Source organism: Periplaneta americana, chromosome 13 (assembly GCF_040183065.1).
Source record: "Periplaneta americana isolate PAMFEO1 chromosome 13, P.americana_PAMFEO1_priV1, whole genome shotgun sequence".
Lineage (NCBI taxonomy): Eukaryota > Metazoa > Arthropoda > Insecta > Blattodea > Blattidae > Periplaneta > Periplaneta americana.
Genome location: NC_091129.1, coordinates 85443674 through 85466411, shown reverse-complemented (window position 1 = coordinate 85466411; position 22738 = coordinate 85443674). Strand labels below are relative to the sequence as shown.

Here is a 22738-nt window from a genome sequence, read left to right as displayed (position 1 = left end):
GTTGAATGATGTTGTCACCGACCACTGGATTGGTCGCCATGCACCCGATAACAGGGCTTATCTCCGGTGGCCTCTATGATCACCGGATCTCACCCCATGAGATTTTTTTTTCCTTTGGGGTTTCGTAAAGGACCAAGTCTACGTGCCTCCATTGCCTGCTAACCTGCCCGAGTTGAGAGACAGGATTCGAGAAGCTTTTGCTCCCATCACTCCAGACATGCTGATTAAAGTATGGGAGGAATTAGCCTACAGGTTAGTGGCCGTGTGCACCAATCTCGATCATCTAGCCCGTTTATCAGCAATCACGGAAACATGGTTAATTCTTGACAATGATCAAGTTACAGATGCGGTGCACCGACATTTTCCTTCGATCAACTCAGTACCGTCAGCTGACGGTACGCTCGTTTGAAAAGAATCATCTGAGCGCTAGGTTACCGCGTATAAAACAGCGAACGAACGCACTCTGTCAATTATCGCTTCGTTTTTGTTTGTCGGACTGCTTTCAAACATCCTCGCAGTTTTCAAATAGCAAGTTTCAATAATCATGGAAGAAAAAAAAAAAGAAAAGGGCACCGAACTTCTCACAGTTCGAAGTGGGAATTCCTTTATAACTCGTCAGCAATTATGCATCCATATTACAGAATAAAAGTACTGACGGAAGTTCTCTAAGAGAAAAGCAGGCTACCTGGTGGGATTTAACCTCACAATTCACATGGGTTATACGTGTTTACATAATTCCACATAATTTGTAACGTAATTTATACAGTGGTTATTTCATATTATTATAATTATTGGGAAAATTTCAGTATACGGATACCTCACTGACAATTATCTTGAAATAGGCTATTAAAAAAAGCAGATTTTTATGTGTTTGTCGAATGCTCATCATCTTGCTTACGAAAAGACACATTTCAGTGCCAATAATTTATTTGGGAAAATTTCAGTATACGGATACCACGCTAACAATTATTTTAAAATTAAAAAAAAAAAAGCAATTCGTCTGTATATTTCGAATACGCATCATCAAGCATAAGAAAAAGAAGTTCTTAGTGCCAATTTATTTTGTGTGCACAAGGTTGGAATTTTGGAGTAAGAGGGAAAGGAAAGTATTCTTGTCCTGTAATTTATCCATTTATTTTGTGTTCACAAGGTTGGAATTTTGGAGTAAGATGAAAAGGAAGGTATCCATGTAATTTCTCTTAATTCAATCGTAAATAGCCTAATTGTCCAAAACGTCATGTAGGTCCTAATAGTTTCAAACAGAAAACCTATAGCTAATAAGTGATAATCTCGCATTCTACAAAATGGTCATTTAGTTTTGCTATATTATTACCGGCATAGAATAACTGCTTTATTATTATGTTAACAAAATTGGACAATTAGGCCTAAATAATATTTTGTCCTCAAGTAAAGTCCCGATCTTCCAAAGCAGAAACATATATAAAACATTAATCTATTGTGAGAAAAAAGAACATTATTATTATTCATCTACAAACTTATTCTTTCTACAATAACACAAATTCTGTTATTTCCGCAGTAATTTGCGTGTTCAAGATACATAATTTCATCTTCAATTCCATCAAGTACGTCAAATCGTGACGCCATTTTGGTTTTCTCGACTTGACCATGTTCAATTCAAGATAATCGGTCCCATACCCGTGATCAAATTTGATCATCATCAACTCTCTTGTTGAACTTTGATCGAGATTGATACTCCGCAAATTGGCGTTGAAGATGGTCAAGTGCCGACTTAACCATGGTCAAATTTAATAGAGAATGGTCCACACGGGCATAGATGTGTTTCGTGTAAAAAACGGGGCTCACATTCAACACTTATGAACTTACAATGTAAACTGGAAATGTTACTGTTTCATTTAACATGAGATTTGTTATTGTCATAGTTAAAGTATCATTAAACACCTTTAAAATCGCTATATTCTTTTATGTACACCCTGTATAGTGGAAAAACCTAACAATCTGTCACCGCGAGTTCAAAATTTTACATAGGTTTAAATATTTCTATCATCTAAACATAGGCCATAGAACAGAACATATTTCAGTTTAGTATTAAGTTTGTTTATCTATAGATGAAGGGATATGATGACGAGGTCAATGTTCCTGCCTTCATTCAGGAGATGGAGATATCTCTGCCATCTTAACTCAGTTGGGAATTTTCCTTTTTAAATAATTGTTACAGCACTAAAATCGTGAGAGAAGGATTAGCATTGAAGACATCACAGAATTTGGATGATTGCTTGAATACCATTTCGATAAGTTGTGTTGTATTTTATTTCCTTTCGTAATTAGAGATATGGTTGTTATTGTGTAATATTCCTTACTCGTTCAGTGATTTCGTAACTTTTTTATATTTTCCGGTTATATATAGATATCGCTAGTTTGTTATTTTATTAGGTAATACTTTATTGCCAGAAAAATGATACATATTACATTTTTTATATAAAAACACTCGTCAACACCTGTGGAGTAACGGTTAGCGCTTCTGGCCGCAAAACCAGATGGCCTGGGTTCGATTCCCGATCGGAGCAAGCTACTTGGTTGAGGTTTTTTTCCGGGGTTTTCCTCAATCCAATATGAGCAAATGCTGGGTAACTATCGGTGCGCTGGACCGCGGACTCATTCCACTAGCATAATCACCTTCATCTTATTCAGACTTGTTAAGACATTTTATTATAACAGACTTGACTTTTTTCTTAAATAATGAACATTAACAAATTGTAAATTAATTCTCATGGTTTATTCACTTGCAATTGGATTAGGCCTACACAACAATCTACAGATGGCAGTATGCGTAGAGTTCCAGAGTCAAGGCATTGCGCATGTTCAATACTCCAAACCAGTGGTACACACAAGATCGCTTTGGTAGTTATTGAAATACGTTTTACGTCGACTGTTGTAGTAAACCGAAAGGCATTTGAAGAGATGCGATGAAAATTGATCTGGTCTTATTAGTAGAAGAATATTTATAAATCGCGCTGTAAAATAGAATGATAGTAAACGAAATTAACCCGCAGAATTAATTAAAAATTGTTTTTCTTCTACAGCCGAACTCCCAGCAACAAAGCCAGACATTACGGCCATCAACATGACATCTGTGATGAACATTGCCTCCAACGTAACAAACATATGGCTACGAAAGACTCCAAAACATGACTTTCTTTATCAAATGTTTTGAGATATCCTTCATTTTTATGCAGTAGTTCGGGTTGAGATAATAAAATATTACGTAATTGTTAGAAGCACAATTGGAGTTTTTCAATAAATAATGTACCAAATTACGCAGAAAATTAAAAAAATAATTAATCTTTACATAACCCCAAATTTTTATCTTTCTTCCAAATTTCACTTCTCATCTCTTTTTAAAGTGAATTTTAGGACGTTTATATGTAGTTAAAATAGTATAACGACATTCTATCTCATCCATTGTCTTTCACTAGTAAGTTGTCATACTCGTATTATTCCTCTTCAAGCATCCTTCTTTTCGTTTGTAGGCCTATGCTATCTCAGGTTATTTTATCTCACAATTTCATACTTACAGTAGGCCTATTTTTGATAGTTTTGTTTTCCTGTTATGGATCTCGATGTATGTGATCAAGAAAAATGAATCGCTGTACTGAAAATAAAGATACGTACATGGAATTCTGAAAATCGAATTTCCGTTAAATACTGATTTACTCTATCCTGAAAACGACCCCAAAAAATAAAAAGTGACAGGAGATTCACTGACTGCTTATAATTACGTGATTATGTATTTTATTTATTGTTTTGTACTACCCTGTTTTCAACATATGATCAGTTATATTACAATAATTATTGTATCTAAATTTCATGTCACTGGAATACTAAATTAAACAACTCTATATAACCAGTCTTCAACATTTAAAGTACAGAGTCTTCGGTATGATCAATACCTTTTAACAAAGTTTTAGGAGTGAACAACCAACAACCTTGGACCGTTCTGGTAGTTGTGGTAACGAGAATAATAATAATAATAATAATAATAATAATAATAATAATAATAATAATAATAATATAATACATAGGCCTACATACATACATACATACATACATACATACATACATACATACATACATACATACATACATACATACATACATACATACATACATACATACATACATACGCGCACGCACGCATACATCGGTTTTAAAGGAAGGAATTGGAAATATTCGGGACATAGGCCTTCAACATTTCTCATTTTTCATCATACATAAAATTAAATGAATAAAGAATAAACAAAACCTTACAGCACAGAATTAAGAAAATACGGGTCCCCTAGTCATTTTTGACATATCATCCACGAGGACACTTAGATTTAGGAAGACCCGATACATTTTCAGGAAGATCGGAGACTTTTTGGAACCGGCCAAAACATTCCTAAACGTAAATACTCATCATTAGTTTCAATACTAGTATGTATCAAAGGGCTGTAATTGAAGCCAAAATTAAGAGCATATAGGTATTTTGTCGTAAGGTGGATCTCACATCATGTTGATTGAATCATAGGAAGAAGTTAGAAATTTACCAGGCAAGTTACAAGTGCAGACATACTTTTCTCTGCGTACATCGGGTGTGATATTTCCTATTACTATTATTATCATTATTATTATTACTCGTATTATTATCGACCATGTCTTTCGTTGTTTATTCTGCTTGTGCAATCAGTGCGTCTTTTTCTTCAATAACTTTTAGAGCGTATTTTCTTCTTTTCATTAAGACTCGTTTTCTTATGACAGGAGAAAAAAGTTTCGGGTTTATTTCTTCAATGTTAGGCGGCTCCGTGAAGTGACTAAAGACCATGGCGACAACGAACATGATAATGAAACCGACAGTTGTGTAGTACAAGAAGGAGATGCGATACAGGATGAAGGGCTCCTCTTTGGGGACTTCAGTCCTAAAATAAATGGATATAAATTAATGAAAGACAAGTAAATATTTAGCTACATCAGTGAACACTAATATAAATACAATAATAATGAAAACAAAGAAGTAAATTAATAGTGAATTCATTCGCATCAATCTTTAAGATTTGATATTCTGTTACGTTCTCATGAATGTGATACATTAGGCCTATGGAGTAATCTATAGGACTGTATGTGTTTTTTTTTATCTGGCTTCTGGTTTTAAAATTTCCTACTTCCACTTCATTCCAATGAATTTTTTCTCTTGTTACAATAGAATTCTTTCTAAAGTTGTCGTCGTGAAGGAGTTTACAGTTGGCATCGAAGTCCTCTGCTAATTTACGTAACATTGCTATCTATATTTTCAGTTATTCCTTCATTTATTATTAGTCTACTATTCATGAAAATTCGACAATTGAAAGTGTTACAAATATTAAAGGATACTTATGATTTATAATGAAAAGGCAATTCTATTACTTGTCAGATACCTAGCAGCAATATAAAAACGGACTATCAATGTTAACGTTACATAAATGTTCTGCCCAAGGGAGTTTTTTAAATTGTTCACCTATAGTATGGTCGACGTACATCTAACATGTATTGAAAGTAATCAAACGCAGAACTGTAGCCATAAGTGGTATGTAGAAGTAAAAAATCTAACTTTCCATACTTAAGCATTCTATATTATTTTATATGAAACCATAGTTTTCGAAGAACCCTCGTAAATTCTCTCTGCAGAAATTTAGACCTAAGCTGACTGACTTCGAGGATGAGTGTTCCTTATACGTTCCATTTGTCTGTAGTCTAAAAAGAAATTAGAATAAAAATGTTTCTGAACTCACGTAAGGATTTCTGCCATTGTGTCATTAAATCCGCAGGCTGCTGTCGAAGTAGGCAACTTCGGGTAGCTCATAGTGCCATCAGCGAAAGCTTTCTGGGTTCCGAACACCAGCCAACCCATGACAAGAAGAGAGACGATGCTTCCTACCAGAGCTCCCTGCAATGATGCAAATAATTCAGTTTGACAAATAAGTTTTTATTTTAAAAATACTGCTTTACAAGGAATATACCACTTCAGAAATTTTGGATAAAATTATCAAAGTTTCAAATGTTATTTGGAACAATACACAGCACTTAAAAGAGAAAGGAGATGGAAATTTTACACAATAATGACAATATAGGCACTATTATGAGTTAATGAAATTTGATATTAAATAAGAAAGCATAAACAACATAACAAACAGTTGAAAGTATGTTCTTGAGAGAGAGGTGTTAAAGGATGTAGAAAAGTAGATAGAATTAGAAATTAAATAACAAGGCGGAATATTAAATTTTGGAGGAAAAAAGGGGTATATCTTCTTCAGCGTGCAGAGAACAAACGGCTATCAAAGTCATGCAACACAGGTTAAAAAAGTTTGCATAATGTCATAACATTACCTTATGGGCAAGTCCGGTAAACGATGTGTTTCCTTGTGTTCGCATGATCTTTGAAATGTATTACATTTGTTTACTTATCGAAGCGCTCATTCGTTTACTACTAGGTAGAGATAGTAGCAGTTCCGAGGATTAGGCCAGGAGTTGAAGTTGAGAATACTGCGGTTTTCTGTTGTTTACATTACGACAATGCCAAGGAATACCAAAGCACACGCTTTCAACAGCAGGTCGGATTTGAATAGTGACTTTAATGCAACATGGTTATTTGACACAAGTCGTGGTAGCTCACGTGGTATGCTGCAACCAAAGTGATGATTCTCGTGTGTGGCGGAAATTCCAGTAGATACTAGCTATATCTGATAGGCCTAGGAAAGGTCAACTGCGCAAAACACACCGCTTCACAATACTGATGCACAGCCATCTGCGTAACTCAGTTGGAAAGGCGCTTGCGTGTAGATTTGGAGTTGTACTCGAGTGGGTTTCTTTTAGAAGTTTTCTCTAACAGTAATGCGAATGCCAGATAATCTATGGCGAATATTCGGTCTCGCGTCGTTAAATAACAAGTAAAATAAATACCGATATATCATTATTTTCGCTCGAAGAAACCCCACTGTCACTGCAACCATCTTACCGAGGCACTCGGAGGGGCTACAGGAGCCAATGTTTCTACGTACACTGTTTAGAATCTCCTGCACGACATAGGGCTACTTTATCTAAGATCATTCAAAGGGTTACACCTTGATCATTATCGCAGAGCTCAGCGTGTGTGATAGGCAGAAATTTATGAAAACTGAACCCGGGAACAATCGACAGAAACATTATTTAGAGATGAAATACGCATTGCATTTCATCCAGATAATCAGTGGAAGTACCGAAGTTATACTTAGTGTCAGTTAATGAGGATTCCTCTACGGAACCGTACAGTATTACTATAGAAATATACTTTGAGACGGCACTTAACTTACTTTAGAATTTCCTCTTGGATAGAACATTCCGAAAGTGAATAAACCAAGTATAGCACCATTGGTCACTCCGCTCAAGCTCACGTTCAGCTGGAAAATAATAAATGTGCAAATCACATAAATTACCTCAATTTTTATAAAGTGGAATCATTCTTAAGACGATATTTAATTTTTTTATTCTTGTACATTTCCAATGTAGTGGATTAATAGAATCACATCTATTCTCTTATTACAAAATAATGCTGACTTTCCCATATGTTGTAAAAATCACGCAACATACTTTTAAGGACTGTCTTGTTATTCTCTGTTTCACAGATGAGGCTTATTGCTTATTCCGATTGGTCTTTTCATCAATCTACCCACAGCTTGAACGTCTGTAGTTACATGGTCTTTTATGTAAACTCGTATTTGTGAGTAATACTTGGTGTTTGCCCTTACTCCCTCTCAAGATAATATGCTGAATACTGGGACAATCTTTCTCCTGGGGACAAAAATTGAAAGGGGCCCTACCTTGAGTATTATAGTCCGTGCGTTTCGAACTGTGGGATCAAGGTCATTTCTTCCCCTCCATACTGTACCCCTTCTCCTAAGATCTGGCTGATCCCCTTCCCCTCTAACATGCTGCGGCATTGGTCCAGCTTACTTTTCTTGAGGAGAACGGTGCAGGAGTGGGGGTAAGCACGCATGGCAAATGCCGCCTTGGTTGACCTTGAGCCGCCAGTTCGAAACGCACAGACTATAGATGAAGACTCATAGGGTGCTATTCATAGACGTTCCACTAGCCCGCGCTACGAGCGTGCTAAACTAGCCCCGGCTATCGACTGATTACTTGTACGGAATCCATATCATATATCGCTAATACTGGTTTATGAATACGAAAAACGTTAGTTCGCTGATCATCCACCGGAAGCCCGCGCTAAGAATGTCTATGAATACGGCCCTTAACAGTAGGGATTTGGAAGGAGTAACCCGTCACGTGGGGATAGTACACGTACTGGTTAGAGAATATGCAAAAGGCAGTATCCCTTAGTATTCAATTTAGGATTGATAGACTATATTCTAGAGTAGAAAGTCGGATAGATTTAAGGAAAATAATACATTTAATATTTTACATCATAAGAGTTGTAAAGAGGACACTGGCGGCATAGCTATCAGAAGTCATGGATGACTTATAATAGTAATTACAATAACTGTAATAATAGTAATATAATAATAATAATAATAATAATAATAATAATAATAATAATAATAATAATACATTTAAAATCATATTTTCACCTGCACGATTCCACCGATCTTCTCCACAATGAAAACCAGAACGACGCAGATGGTACCTATAATTACAACCAGTAGTTTGATAATGTTACTTGAAGTTTTATCGGAAGTTTTGTCACTTAAACATGGCCGAACGAAATCTTCAAATAGGGTCGCTGCCACGGAATTCAGAGATGTAGACATAGTGCTGCAATCAAAAGTAAACTTTAAGTAATCACTGTAGCTACTGCTCATATGTAAATAGCACTTACAATGTGTTGGTTTTGCAAGCTATTCACACTTCAAATACTGTTCAATTATAAATTAATATTTGACTCAAATGATAAGTTTCTAAAAGAGTAGCATTAGTTTCCAGATTCGAAGTACATTAGGCCTAATCATTTAATTATAGTAGCCTATGACAAGAAAGGAAAAAAAAAAACATAGGAAAAGGTGAAAGATTACAAAGAACATGAAAACGATGATGTTGATGATGATGGTGGTGATGATTATAATTCTTATTATAATTATGATATAGTAAGGAAGAAGAGGAAAAGTTCTGTGTTGAATTCGATTGGATAGTATAAGATGGAGACGGAAACACATCCACGGGCACTCAGGTCATTCTTATGGCTTTATTTCATTACCTTCTAAAAATTTGTTTCACGATTTTTGACAGACAGTTTCAGTCTCAAACCAAATAGAGAATTGACATGAAGAATACAATTATAATGAATAATAAGAGGAAGACAAAGAATACAATGCCAAGAAGTGAGTAAGGACAAAAAAATTACATTGTAAATGAAGACGAAGTATGGGACGAAGAAGAAAATAAGAAACAATGTTAAATAAGGGAACAACTGGCTACAGCAGGGATACGGAACTGGCGAGAGGGTGGAAAGCATGAAGAAAGCGTTGGTACCCGTCCACAGTCCAACGGTGTTGAATGACGTTTCTGTGGCTCGTACGCAATAAACGTAAGACACACTGAATATAAATCCTCTCCCCTTCAAAGTCAATGACGCGGGGTTGGAAGGAAGGGGTGAGTGACGTAACGCTACAATTGGTGCCCTGTTCTGAAAACCTGTGCTAGAGAAATACGTTGAAAAAGACGAAGGAGAAGAAAACGAAGAAGAGAATAGGGACGAATAGGTAAGACACGTACTAACCTCTGTCCTAATTTTATTTTTGTTATTTAATATAATTATATAATTATTTAACTAGCTAGCTAGCTAGAGAGTACCAATTAAAATTACAAAAAAAAAAGTTTCTGGCTACTACCGTAAGAGCCAGGCTCGTTTACGGTGTGGTCTTAGCCAATATATAACATAAAATTTACAAATACAGTAACTTAATTCAAACCAGTAAATAACACACAAGAGCAAAAAAAAGAAGAAAGAGAAAAAGGGAGAAAAAAACATTGAATGTAAATTGACAATAGGACAGAAGTATAATTACAGTTTACTTATTGCATTCTTATTCTCAAATATTTTGTAATGGTATTTCAGTCTACTAATTAGTAATTTTGTATTATTATTTCAGTTTATTAATTGGTAGACTAATTTTAAATATAAAAATGGTAAAATAGGGAACAACAAAACAGAATAATAGCGACATAGAAGTAAGCGGGGAAAGGTCGGACGAGAAACAGGAGGTCTTAGGTTGGACAGGACGGTGTAAATTGTGATTATTTTCATTAACGAGAAAAAATCATAAGAATGTTCAAGTAAAGGACGATGGTGGGAGACTGAATTGGGATAAATATGGAGATTTCGTATGTTAGGATGACAAGGGAGAATAACGTGATTACAGGGATTACGTAGATGAATTATTGCGGTTGGCAGTATTGTTCGTTGATGAGTGATACGTTCCAGCAGGAAGAAAACAAAGATTATGTGCGCCTAAATGCTACCAGACTAGAGGACATATCTGACAGTCTTGTGATATCACCAAGCATTTATCCTTGACATCTACCACGAAGAAAATGCGAGAATTTAAAAGCCATTCATTTCTGCAGCCATTTTCTGAATTGCAAATATTTTTGTTGCAATGACAAATCTATATGAAAATTGTAACCATCATCACATCAGTTTGCTAGAATTATTAATTTGCCAATGCATGTCGAATTAGAGACGTTGCAAATGCCACTCTTGGAATTGTTAGGCACATTCTCTGGTCGACTTATGTTTAATAATTTCAAATCAGTCTCAAAGCGCTGAAACTGATCTGGAGGAGAAAAAAATTGGCTGGGTCAGTAACAAAGAAGAAACTGTCTACTGAAGGATGCGCTGAAAGGAAGGAAAGTTCGGGACAGAAGATATAACATGATAGAAAATGGCTAAAAATAATGAGCCAGATGCGGAAACTAAGAGGAAGGCAGGAAATAGGGAAGATTGTAGAATTCTGGGTTTGTAGTGAAAGAACTGTCTGCTATAAAACTATGAACTTAAAGATATAACACTATGACTGTTCACCTGAGTGCAGCGCTGAAGATGCCAGCCACGAAGAGACCAGGAAGACCAGGAACTGAAGACGCGATATCCATAATATAATAGGGAATTAGCTGATCAGAGCGATCTATCACCTGCAACAAATATTCTGTTAGTGTGTTTTGCAAAGTATCTAATTCTGTAGGCAATATTGTCACTTCTGAAATTGTGTAGTTATTATTTATATTACATATACGTTTTCTGTAGTTATTCCTTTGAAGCTGTAATTCGACACACAATGAATGTAATAAATATACGTAGATTGCCCCATTTCGCTGGTTGAAACTCCTGCACGATGTGCCATGTCTACTGCAGGCACAACTCTGTTTCTCTTTTAAGCTCTCTGAAACAAAGGAGCAACTTTTGACAGTTCCTTAAAGGACCGGCATATTTTTCAACTCCTTCGTTTCACTCCTCTCATTCCTCAGCCAATGGGAACTGGACACGTCACTCACTCTTCTGGCTCCCCATACGAATTGGAAACGACGTTGCCACATAGATATATTTCCTGACTTTTCATTCGCGCTTATCTGTCTGCTCCTTCATTTACCCGCCCACTATCTCTCTGCCATCGGGACTGGGGAAGAGAAAATCCTGTTTGCAACGTCGCGCTCTGGTGTTGTAGAGTTACCCTTAAAAAGAATGAGACGATTCTTGGTCGTCGGAAGTTAAAGTTCTACAGCGCGGTTCACTCGATATCGACGTAACGATAAGTACCATGAAAAATAGAAGCAAGAATTGTTACAAGGACCACAAGGACAAGGACCAGAATAAGGATCACGAAGAAGACAGCCATTTAAGGCCAAGATTTCACAACTTAGCTCGGGTAACAAAATATCATTGCTTCTCTGTACCGAATGGCAAATGCCTGCTATCGGATCTACATTCTGGACTGCTGTGGTCACTGTCTGTCTCGGTAGCTCATATAGTAGCGTGTCGGTTCCTCCATATAACCGACACATCTCGTGTTCGATCCCAGGTGAAACTTTTTTTTTATTGAGTTGTAATTAATTTGTTCAGAGTTCCTCTACTATCTAATTTGTTGAAAAATATGGAATAATTTATGTCCAATTTTGTGGTCTTACAAGTGGCCTGAACCTCGTCAAAAAATAAATCTTACTTGGAAGTTAAAAGTATTCTTCCTCAAACAAAAATCATAAAAAAAACTAAAAGAGACCTGGTAACTTAAAATCTTGTCCACATACCATCAGCTTTTATTACAGCTCTAAGTCAATCCGGCATGAATGTCACGAGATTGTGGAATAAGTTCTGATCCCCGGCGAGATCTTCCCAGGTGTCAACAACTTGATCCCACAATTCGTCTCGATTTCGAGGGCGTCGGTGGGCATAGGTGACTATCCTTCTCTTTTTCAATTCCGCCCATAAATTTTCGATGACATTCAAATCAGGTGACTTCGGAGGCCAATTAATGATTTCGATCTCGGGTCTCCTTTGAAACCATCTTTGAATGCTTGTGGCATAGTGCACGAGATGGTTACCCTGCTGGAACAGCAAAGTTCCTTCGGAAAAACGTTCTCGGACGGAAGGAAGGAAAATATTTTCCAGAATGTGCTCGTAAGTCCCGCATTAAACCGGCCATCGATGCGTTCTATAACGCCAGGTCCATCCCCAACACGATATGCTAAAGTGCCCCGATCTTTCACGTCGGTGCACATAGCGCTGATCATGTGGGAGACCATCCTCACGATAGACACGGACAGGACCTTCGTAGTCACTCGAGATGATTGTTTCTTCGGAGAAAATTACATTTCTCCAATCCAAATCCACTCGATTGGTAGCGAAGGCAAGACGGTTGACAGCTTGTGCTTCCCCCAATATTTCTATATGCGCAGCCCTCCGGCTCCTAATACCGCGGTTCCTCAACCTGCTGATCACAGTCTATGAAGAACCGGGAAAGTTAGATGCTGCTCTTATTTCGTTAGCAGTCCGAAAGGGGTCCAGTCGAACTGTCTCGAATAAGAGAGCATCCTCTTCCAATGAAGAAATCCGCGGACGCCCAGGAATAGGGCGATTTTTGACCTCCCCTGAATTTTGGTAACGATGAACCCCCTCGCGGCTCTACTTCCAGGAACACCGACCAAACGGCCAGTAGATCTAGCCCCATATCCAGCCTCAACTAGAGCTATAAATCTCTGTCTCATGTCACGTCGGTTCGCCATTACGATGAGAAATGAGGGATGACGATAATACTTTAGTGTAGACATGACTATTTAACGTGATATAGAATTATTGAAATAAGGGGCATCTTGCACAGTAAGAGTTCATAAATCAACCCTAAATTAAATATTTAAGTAACAGGATATAACAGGAAGTTCAATTGTTGCGAAACTAATCAAATTAAATCTAATTACATCAAGTAAACAAATCCCAAGTTATGACACCACATTGCTAAAGCTAAATTGTATGTTATTAACATAAGCATTGAATAGGTCCGTGCTTATGCTTTGGACGACAAAACCAAACATCGAAAGTTCGAATCTTGCCGAGGAAAATAACTTCTTGCTTTTTATAATGTAAATCAGACTTCTAACTACATTTATATTTCTTGCATTTATTAATATTTATAGCAAACATTGAATTCGTAAAGAAACGACTTTAGAAATCTCATATGGAATTTGTGATCTGTAGTGACATAAACATAGATTATCTCTCGGAACTTTTCCGTAAAAATAAATTAAATTCACTCCTTGAAACTGGAAACCTTAGTCGTAAAGTCATTTTCCCATCTGCATACAAGCTGAAGTAGCACAGCCATTGATAATAGTTTTGTACACAGAATTAGACTGACAGAACCTATAATCAATGGCTTGTCTGAACATGATAAACAAATCCTAAGTGTTTCCAATGTCACTGAACAATTTCAAAATATTAATTTAAAAACTAAAAAAGGGTCGTAAATGCTGTAGACTATCTAGTGATTATTTACATTTATCACTGAACAATTTCAAAATATTAATTTAAAAACTAAAAAAGGGTCGTAAATGCTGTAGACTATCTAGTGATTATTTACATTTATGTCTACGAAATGAATCTTGGGAAAACGTATATGATACTGATACTACAGATATTAAGAGTAAATGTATAGTATTTTTCACTTAATTTCAGAATCACTTCAGTGGATGTTCTCCACTCAATGTTGTAAAAAAATTCAAAAGTAAAAACATGTAGATAACGCAGGGACTTAAAAATCTCATGTATTAAAAAGAAGAATCTCTATGTAATGAGTTGCAATGTAATGAGCCTCATGTTCTTAAATACTGCAAGAAGTACAGTGTAATTTATCAAAAATTATGAAAGAGGGAAATAGAATACATTTGAATAGAAAAGTACAAAATTCAGATAATGCAATTAAAGCTATTCGGAATATTATTAAAGTTAACCTAATAGATATTCTATGAAAGAAAATATTTTTTCATTAAAACCAGTGATTATAAAGTAGAGGATCCCAAATCTATTACAAATTCTTTTAACGTCTTATAGTATATAGTAAAGAAATATTATTGACAAATTAAACATTCAAGATTTTGCAAAAGATACTGCAATTGGTAACTTAACTGATGCATTTAATAATTAGTATTAATATATGTAATTAGTCAATAACTGCAAAAGTGCTTTTTCGTTCAATCATAACATGAATAAAATTGAATTCACATTAAATTAAGCACTATTGCAAACACGTAGATAAGATAGTTCAAATCAACTGAAGGGGTGAGAATGAAATAATCCAAAGCCACACTTTTTACAAAAATTGTTTTTGTGCGAGTGCATTTCTTACACATATGGGAAAGCTACTAATAAAATATTGTAATAATTACTCAACAAATGACATAGCCTAAGGACTCTAAGCCTTTATAAAAGTGTGTCTGTGTGGCTTAGAAATATTTTTTAATTTCATATTAATTGTTAGTTTTTAATATACATGCATTTACATTGAATGTGTGTGTGTGTGTGTGTGTGTGTGTGTGTGTGTGTGTAAATGCATTCATTAGATTAACGTTTATAATATTATAACTTGTAATTTTGTATTGTCTGTGATCATTAACACTTAATCTGAGGACTTTTTAAAACTCTATTTCAACGTTATTTAGCTATTTCAAAGTTATTTAGACAAAAAAAAATTGTTGTGTAGACGAGGAATCGAACTCGCACTCTTCTATACAACACGCAGAAATCTTAGCGTCTGAGCTATTGAAACGACACGAAAGCTTCCCTTTCTGTGCGGAGTGTCAATCTAGTCATGAAGGTCCATTGTCGATTTAACTACACGATTTATGTATATATTTATCTTTTATTTATGCAATATTATCATATTTTTTGCAGTTTTTGAAGTGAATTTCGGAACGATGGTAGTAACAAACCAAATAGCTTGAATCTAAGTAACTCAATATTCGTTATCTTGTGTATCAGTGCTCTGGTCTCTGATCATGCGCAGTGTCTTACATCTGAGACTTAGAAATATTCAATCGTCTCATCCTTTTCTAGGGAAACTGTACATTCCACGCGCTTTACTATAGACATCGGTATGGATATGTTTCTTTTCAACCACTTTAACTTGTTCTGAAACCAGTTATTTAACTATTTCTCGCCTAATTATTCTTTAACTCTTCTTTAATGTGTTATAGCTTGCTTCATTAAGTACTTCTCGTTCTTTCCTTACGTGTTTAACTCCTATAAGACTCCGAAAAATGTCATTTTAATGAAATGAGTGATTTTACTTCCTGTTACATTGAAAATTTCTATGATTTCGTTCCAAGATTATGATCATAATATTAATGATAATAATAGATATAATAATAATAATAATAATAATAATAATAGTAAAATTATTGTTGTTACCTTTGTTTTGAGAGGATCACAGCCGTAATAAGTTGCAAAAATGGTGAGTCCCATGAAACTAGATATGGATTTTATAAGCATGAAGCTTACCGCTAGTATCATATGTGCTCTGAAAGAACAAAGCAAGAGTTTGTTTACTCTTAGAACATCTAAACCGCGAAATGACAATTTTACAGTAGAAAAAAAAAACCTTTTATCCTATTCCACCTATAATATCAATATGAAATTGGGACTTTAAAGTGTTTGTAAGGAAAGAAAAGAAACGTATCATGTATAAAATATTAAATATTAACGGTTTCGTTAACATATTCTTAAGATATTTCGTTGGGTTCGGTACTTCTTGCTATTTTTATCTCATTGCGAGTTAAGTTATTTTAAAGAATGTATATTATTGGTTAAGATATTTTCAGATATTACAATAATTTCAAGTGTAGGGCTAGCCTTCGAAGTGATGCACACAGATAGTACACTGATAATGTTTGCATGTTAATTGTCCACAGCAATGTGCCTTAAACTTAAAATGTTTTTTTCATTCAGAACGTTTCTTTTGTTGTCATTTCAGATAAAACAATAAAAATGTGAATTAATAATCTAACAAGAAAACATTCTGATGGAAGCAAGTAAAAAAATTTTTTTTTCCACCATGCTCATAATGACAAAATAAGTGCTTATACAAATTTTGGCCACTCGACCGCAATTACGAGGCCGTCCAAAAAGTGAATTTCCCCGGGCCGCTTACAGAAATAAAGAACAATTGCATGGAAATATATTTATTGAAACAGATACAGCAATTGTTACGTTATTTGTGAACATATCCCCCACTGGAATTGAGACAATGTCACACCATGGGATCAATATATGTATCTTTGTGTCGCAGAAGTCAGCCGCCTGGGGTCGGAACCAGCGCTTGACAGTCGTTTCTGTCGATCCCATGATATGAAAAACGTCTCAATCCCTAAGACGAATATGTTGAGAAATAGCTCAACAATTGCTGTGTCCGTTCCAGTGAATTCTTCCAATGATATTGTGTTTTCTTTCTGTTAATGCCCCTGGAAAACTTATTTTTGCGGCCCTCATAATTGCGGTCGAGTGGCCAAAATTTGTATAAGCACTTCTTTTGACATTATTAACATGGGGAAAGAAAAAAAGGATACATTTTGTATCTGCACCCATCAGAATATTTGCTTGTATGATATTTTAAAATAAATTTTAGGGATTATTTGCGATATAGGCCTACATAAATCAATATCTTGAAACATTTACCCTGCCAGCATCAAAATATTTTTCATTTGTGACTACCTTAAAAAATAAATATTGAAAAAAATAATAAAAATGTAGGATTACATAGCTTACCACAATTATTCATAACTGACCACTTTCTTTTTTCAGAATTTTTAATAACAACTTTGTGCTTTAAACTAAGAATTAGCCCTGTTTGGCCTGGTATAGTTAAGAGTGGAACATCTTGTAACTACAAACAAGTACATCCTTGTGTAGGGTGACCAAATTTACTGGATGACGATGATGATGATGATGATGATGAGTAATCTTCCCGAAGGCACGTGCATCCCTCTGACAAGGCCGTGGGTGTGAGAACCACGAACCACCAAACGTTTACTGGGCAAGGGTGATAACTACGTTCGTTTGTCTATTGCGTTCAACAGTATGGGAATGAAAGAATGCCAGTGATCATATACAACCAGTCCTGAAGCTAGGAAAAAAACTTTCCACAACTGAAAAATCCCTGACACGATCGGAAATTGAATCCAACTCACTTGATAAACTAGCCAGAGAACATGATCAGTACACATGCTCTTATTTCTTACTGTTGTCATATTTTCTGTCTATTCGTTTATTTTAAAGCAAATGTTGCTATACTGTATGATTTTTGTTAGTAATGCAGTGCAAGAAATTTTCTATAGGTTAAGCTGTGTTCTCTTGAAACCGAACGCAATTTCTCTCTTCAATAATATTCATACATTCTTATTAATTGTAGAGATATCATGGAGTACTTGATTATTCGTATTTTTAAAGATATTATCCCCAAATATTATTATACTTCGATGAGGAAAGAATGAAGGGTATAAAATTGACGAAAGTGTAAAAAAAAAAAAAAAAAAAAAAAAAGTCTGAATATATTATGCTAGAGCACAGATGATGTCTGTTACCAGAAGTACCATATTGCTCGGCTCCCCCCCCCCGAGTAAAGTATTAGCCATACAGAACAATATATATATATATATATATATATATATATATATATATATATATATATACGTTATAAGACATGGAGTTCATCAGACATGGAATGCGGAAAGAAGCAACTTCATGCGATCGAGTAAAGCCTATGACGTCATCTGAGGAGGAAATATCAACACGTAGCAGAAATCTACAAACGCGTCAAAATTCCTGCAATCAGCATTTTGAGGCGATTCCAAGGCGAGTACGTGAGTTGCAGAGGCAGGGGAAAACGACGATAAGGCAAGTGAAGAAAAATGGAATGGATGCAGGTAGCAGTGATGAAGGAATAAAGGCGAATAGTAAAAAGAAACATTATGATTTAAGAAGTTGGTGTAGTGGGGAAGTAGTGGGGGAAAATACAAGAAAATAGTAGGGGTGGGATAAGGATATCAATAGGAAGTGAAGTGAAGTGAAATGAAGTGAAGTGAAGTGAAGTGAGGGGAGGATATAATTGTGGGGGCCAGCAATGGAGAAGTGGGGAAATATAAATGGATAGGCCGGTGAAGAAGAGGTGACAAGATACATTTTAAGAGAGCATAAGTGAAAGAGAAGGAAGTAAGTTCTGACTTGCATGAATTTGCTATGTAATAAGGTGGATGGCACTGTATACAAATATGTGAAATCCCATCTCACCGGAAGAAAGTGCTTAATGACAAATATATATCATATCATATCATATCATATCATATCATATCATATCATATCATATCATATCATATCATATCATATCATATCATATCATATCATATACGCTATAATTTCAATCTATAGGCCTACTTTCAGTCTCACAGTTTGCATTAAAGTTTAAACTTCTGTAAATATCACAATTCCTTAACAGTAATTATCCATATACTTATCTACTTACAAATGGCCTTCAGAGAACACAAAGGTTCATTGCCGCACACACATAAGCCCACCATCGGTCCCTATCTTGAGCAAGATTAATCCAGTCCGCACCATCACAACTCAATTCCCTCAAATACATTTCAATATTATCCTCCCTTCAGCCTCCCCATAGGTTCTTTTTCCCTCAGACCTTCCAACTAACACTCTGTTTTCTAGATTCATTCCTACGTGCTACATGCCCTGTCCATCCCAAACATCTGGACTTACGGCTCATTCACAATGAAAATTAAACATAATGTAAGCGTTAACTTAAAAATATAAACGTTACGGTAAAATCAAGAAGTCACACCATCATTCACGATGGGAACATAAACATAACAGCAAACATACTTGGTAACCATGGAAACATACCAACGACGCCATTTCCTCATATTCTTTCGTATACTTCAGCGATCTACGATTCTGTTCTGTTTGCAAATCACGTAAGCATAAGCATGAAAGTTCAAGTTAACGTCTTACGGTAATGTTTATGTCAATGCTTATGTGAATAATTGTGAATGATCCCATTTGGTAGCCTGGCCGCAAATTTCTTTGTTTATGTTACGGTTATGTTTAATTTTCATTATGAATGGGCCTTTAATGTTCCCAATTATGTTAGGTGAAGAATACAATGCGTGGAGTTTTGAGGTGTGTAACTTTCTGAATTTTTCTGTAAATTCTTCCCCCTTTGCCCCAAATATTTCTCCAAGCACCTTACTCTGGAACAACCTTAACCTCTGTCTCTCTGGTAAAGTGAGAGACCAAGTTTCACAGCTATACAGAACAACCGGTAACTTAACTGTTTTATAAATTCTGTCAACATTTTAGAGTGCAGAATACATGACAAAAGCTTATTAACCGAATAATAGCAGACATTTCACATATATATTTATTATGCATTTAATTTCCTCTCGAGTGTTATTTATATTTGTTAATGTTCCAAAATATTTGAATTTTTTCAACTCTTCAAAAATGAATCTTCAACTTTTATATTTAGGTGAATTCATAGATTATATGTTGTGATCATGAGACATAATTATATAAGCCTATTTTGTCTTTCGGGATTTACTTCAAGAGCTATCTCATTACTTGCTTCAAGTAAAATTGCCGTGTGTTCCCTAAATGTTTGTGGATTTTCTCCTAATATTTCGGCATAGACAAGCAGCTTATACAATCCGTTCAATTTTTAAAACTGTTTTCCTGGACATTCCGAATTACATATTCTGGAGTAAAGTTGCAAATTAAAGGTGGTAGTGCATCTCCTTGTTTAGCCAGCAGTGAATTGGAAAAGCGTCAGAGAGAATCTGACCTATGCGGACTCTGCTGTACGTTTCATTGAGAAACATTTTAATTAATCGAACTAGCTTCGTGGGAATACCAAAGTGAATGAGAATATTTTACAAAAATTCTTTCTTAACCGAGTCATATGCCTCTTCATATCTATGAATAACTAATGTACTGTGCCCTTTTACTCCCATTTTTTCCCAATATCTGGCGGATTCAAAAAATCTGATCAATAGTCGATCTATTAGACCTAAAATTATATTGATGATCCCGAATAATGTCATCTAAATATGGAGTTCATCTTCTGAAAAGAATATTATACACAATTTGGTACGATACGACGTCAGTAAAAGTGACATTCCCTGAAATTTACTATAGTTATTCTTTTCCCCCTTCTTAAAAATAGTCTACAGTTCCTCTATTCTTACAGTACACTTTCCTTTTCCCAAATAGCAAGTACAAGCTTATAAATTTCACTAGATAATACGTTTCCACCCTCTTGAATTAATTCAGCTCGAATTTGGTCAATACCTGAAAACTTGTGGTTTTTCAGATTTTCTATAGCAATTATCCATCTATAGCAAATTATCCATGTACGAACTTAAAATACGTTGTAGGCTTTCATGAATTTGTAACTTTTGTTATGGACAAGCCCGTGGCATAGGCGGAAGAGGGGTTTTCTTCGGATATTCCTGTTCACCTTCAACATCCCGACAATTCTCTACCATCATCACCACCACCACCATGTTCATCATCCATTCTCATCATCATCGTCATCATCATTCATTACGAGTGTAATGTAGATCCACCGCCTGTGGTGCTCTCTGGATAGTCTCTGACGAACTAACGAAAGTGGTATACGTTTGTCTGCACAGCGACATCTATGAGCTACGCTTTGGAGTCGGGAAGAATAACTACAACTTAAGGACCCTGCCATTGGAACAAGATGGTTGTTTTGTTATAAGCTAAAATTAATAATTTAGATTAATATTATTTTACTGAAAGACTTTGCAGCTGGACCTACTTTAGCGTTTCTTTAAATGTTGGAAGAGAGAGAAACCTCTGCATCATGCCCTGGCTCACAGAGTAGTAGGCAATGGTTTGGCTCGTTCCTCCAATCAGTACAATCCAGAAAGTCAGTCTCTCAAAAGGCGAAGGGTTCATCCTGAAAATGAAAGACTGTTATAAACTTAACAAATACAAAAACCGAATAGATGCATTCGATTATTTTTATTCATTAGTACAAAGCCTGTATTCTCTGCCAAATAAGAAGTGGAAGAGCTAACACTTTGTTTTAACTTGGCTTCATTCATTAAATAAATTGTGAATGTCGTAAGAAACTACGTTTGTATAGGATGTAGGGAATTTACATGCACATAGTTCGAGAGGTAATAGGGAATAATATACTGTACTACATACATTATATGACATTTCTAATCTTCTAAGTTATTTTTAGATATAAAATATGCTTTTTTTTAGGTTTGTTATTACTCTCAAGGTTTTCTTTTCTCTACGAACTCCTGACTAATTATGCGGAGGTACAGGTTTTAGGAGCTGTCTGTTGTCAAGGATTGTCATAGACGTCACTGTAGCGATTGTACAGTAACACAAAATAATTTAGCGCTTATCTAAACACAACACATTTTGTGATACATTTTTATATAAACACATGGAGTTAATCTCATTATTCAATTTGTAATTTAAGACGTTCGAATTTTTGTACGTATGGTAAACTGCTATGAAACGAAACCAGTGAAAACAATATTATGTTAATGATTAAAATACAAAAAAAAAATTTCTTTGAAAAGGGTATAACATTTATTTACAAATTATTAAAAAAAATTGAAGTAATTCACATTAAAAAATGTTGCTACTGAAATAAAAATATAGAAATAAAAATAATCTCTGAATTATTAACAGAAAGTATCGTGTATTGAATTAGTGTAGAATATTTTAGAAATATTGCATCAAATCTCGAAACGAATCAATATGGTCTATTATTCTTCCTCTTTCATTGTTGCTACTTCTCGTCACTGGAATTCTCTGCCGCCTGAAGTCAAGGGCTGCAGAACTTCAGTTTTTTAAAAATGTAAATTAGGAAAATATCTTATGGTGAGTTGCCAGACCTAACGCGTTGCAAATATGTAATGTAATGTATTCCACTGTATTTATTTTTATTTTTTGTTTCTTATTTTTATTTTGTAATCATGTAAGTCGTGTTCATTTATCGCTTAACACCAATATATGTCACACTGTGCTGTTTTTTAATTATTTTTTATTATTAGTTTTTACATTTTATTCGATTGCCGATTTCTGGTTTAATTATGTGAACCTTAAATACTTGTAATCTAATACCAATATCTATTCCAATATGTTTATTTTTATTTGTAC

General features: G+C 35.2%; 1 protein-coding gene across 1 annotated transcript in view; it reads right to left on the bottom strand.

The window, feature by feature from the left end:
• Window positions 1–2593: 2593 nt before the first annotated feature.
• LOC138712076 (sodium-coupled monocarboxylate transporter 1-like) overlaps window positions 2594–22738 on the bottom strand; it is a 38412-nt gene continuing 18267 nt past the window's right edge. Inside the window, exons 7-13 of the mRNA XM_069843467.1 lie at window positions 21372–21512; window positions 15938–16046; window positions 11066–11175; window positions 8616–8799; window positions 7341–7427; window positions 5784–5938; window positions 2594–4934 (exon numbers count right to left, since the gene is read on the bottom strand). Of these exons, the coding sequence (XP_069699568.1) occupies window positions 4685–4934; window positions 5784–5938; window positions 7341–7427; window positions 8616–8799; window positions 11066–11175; window positions 15938–16046; window positions 21372–21512 (1036 nt within the window). The 3' untranslated portion in view covers window positions 2594–4684. The remainder of the gene's footprint in view (window positions 4935–5783; window positions 5939–7340; window positions 7428–8615; window positions 8800–11065; window positions 11176–15937; window positions 16047–21371; window positions 21513–22738) is intronic.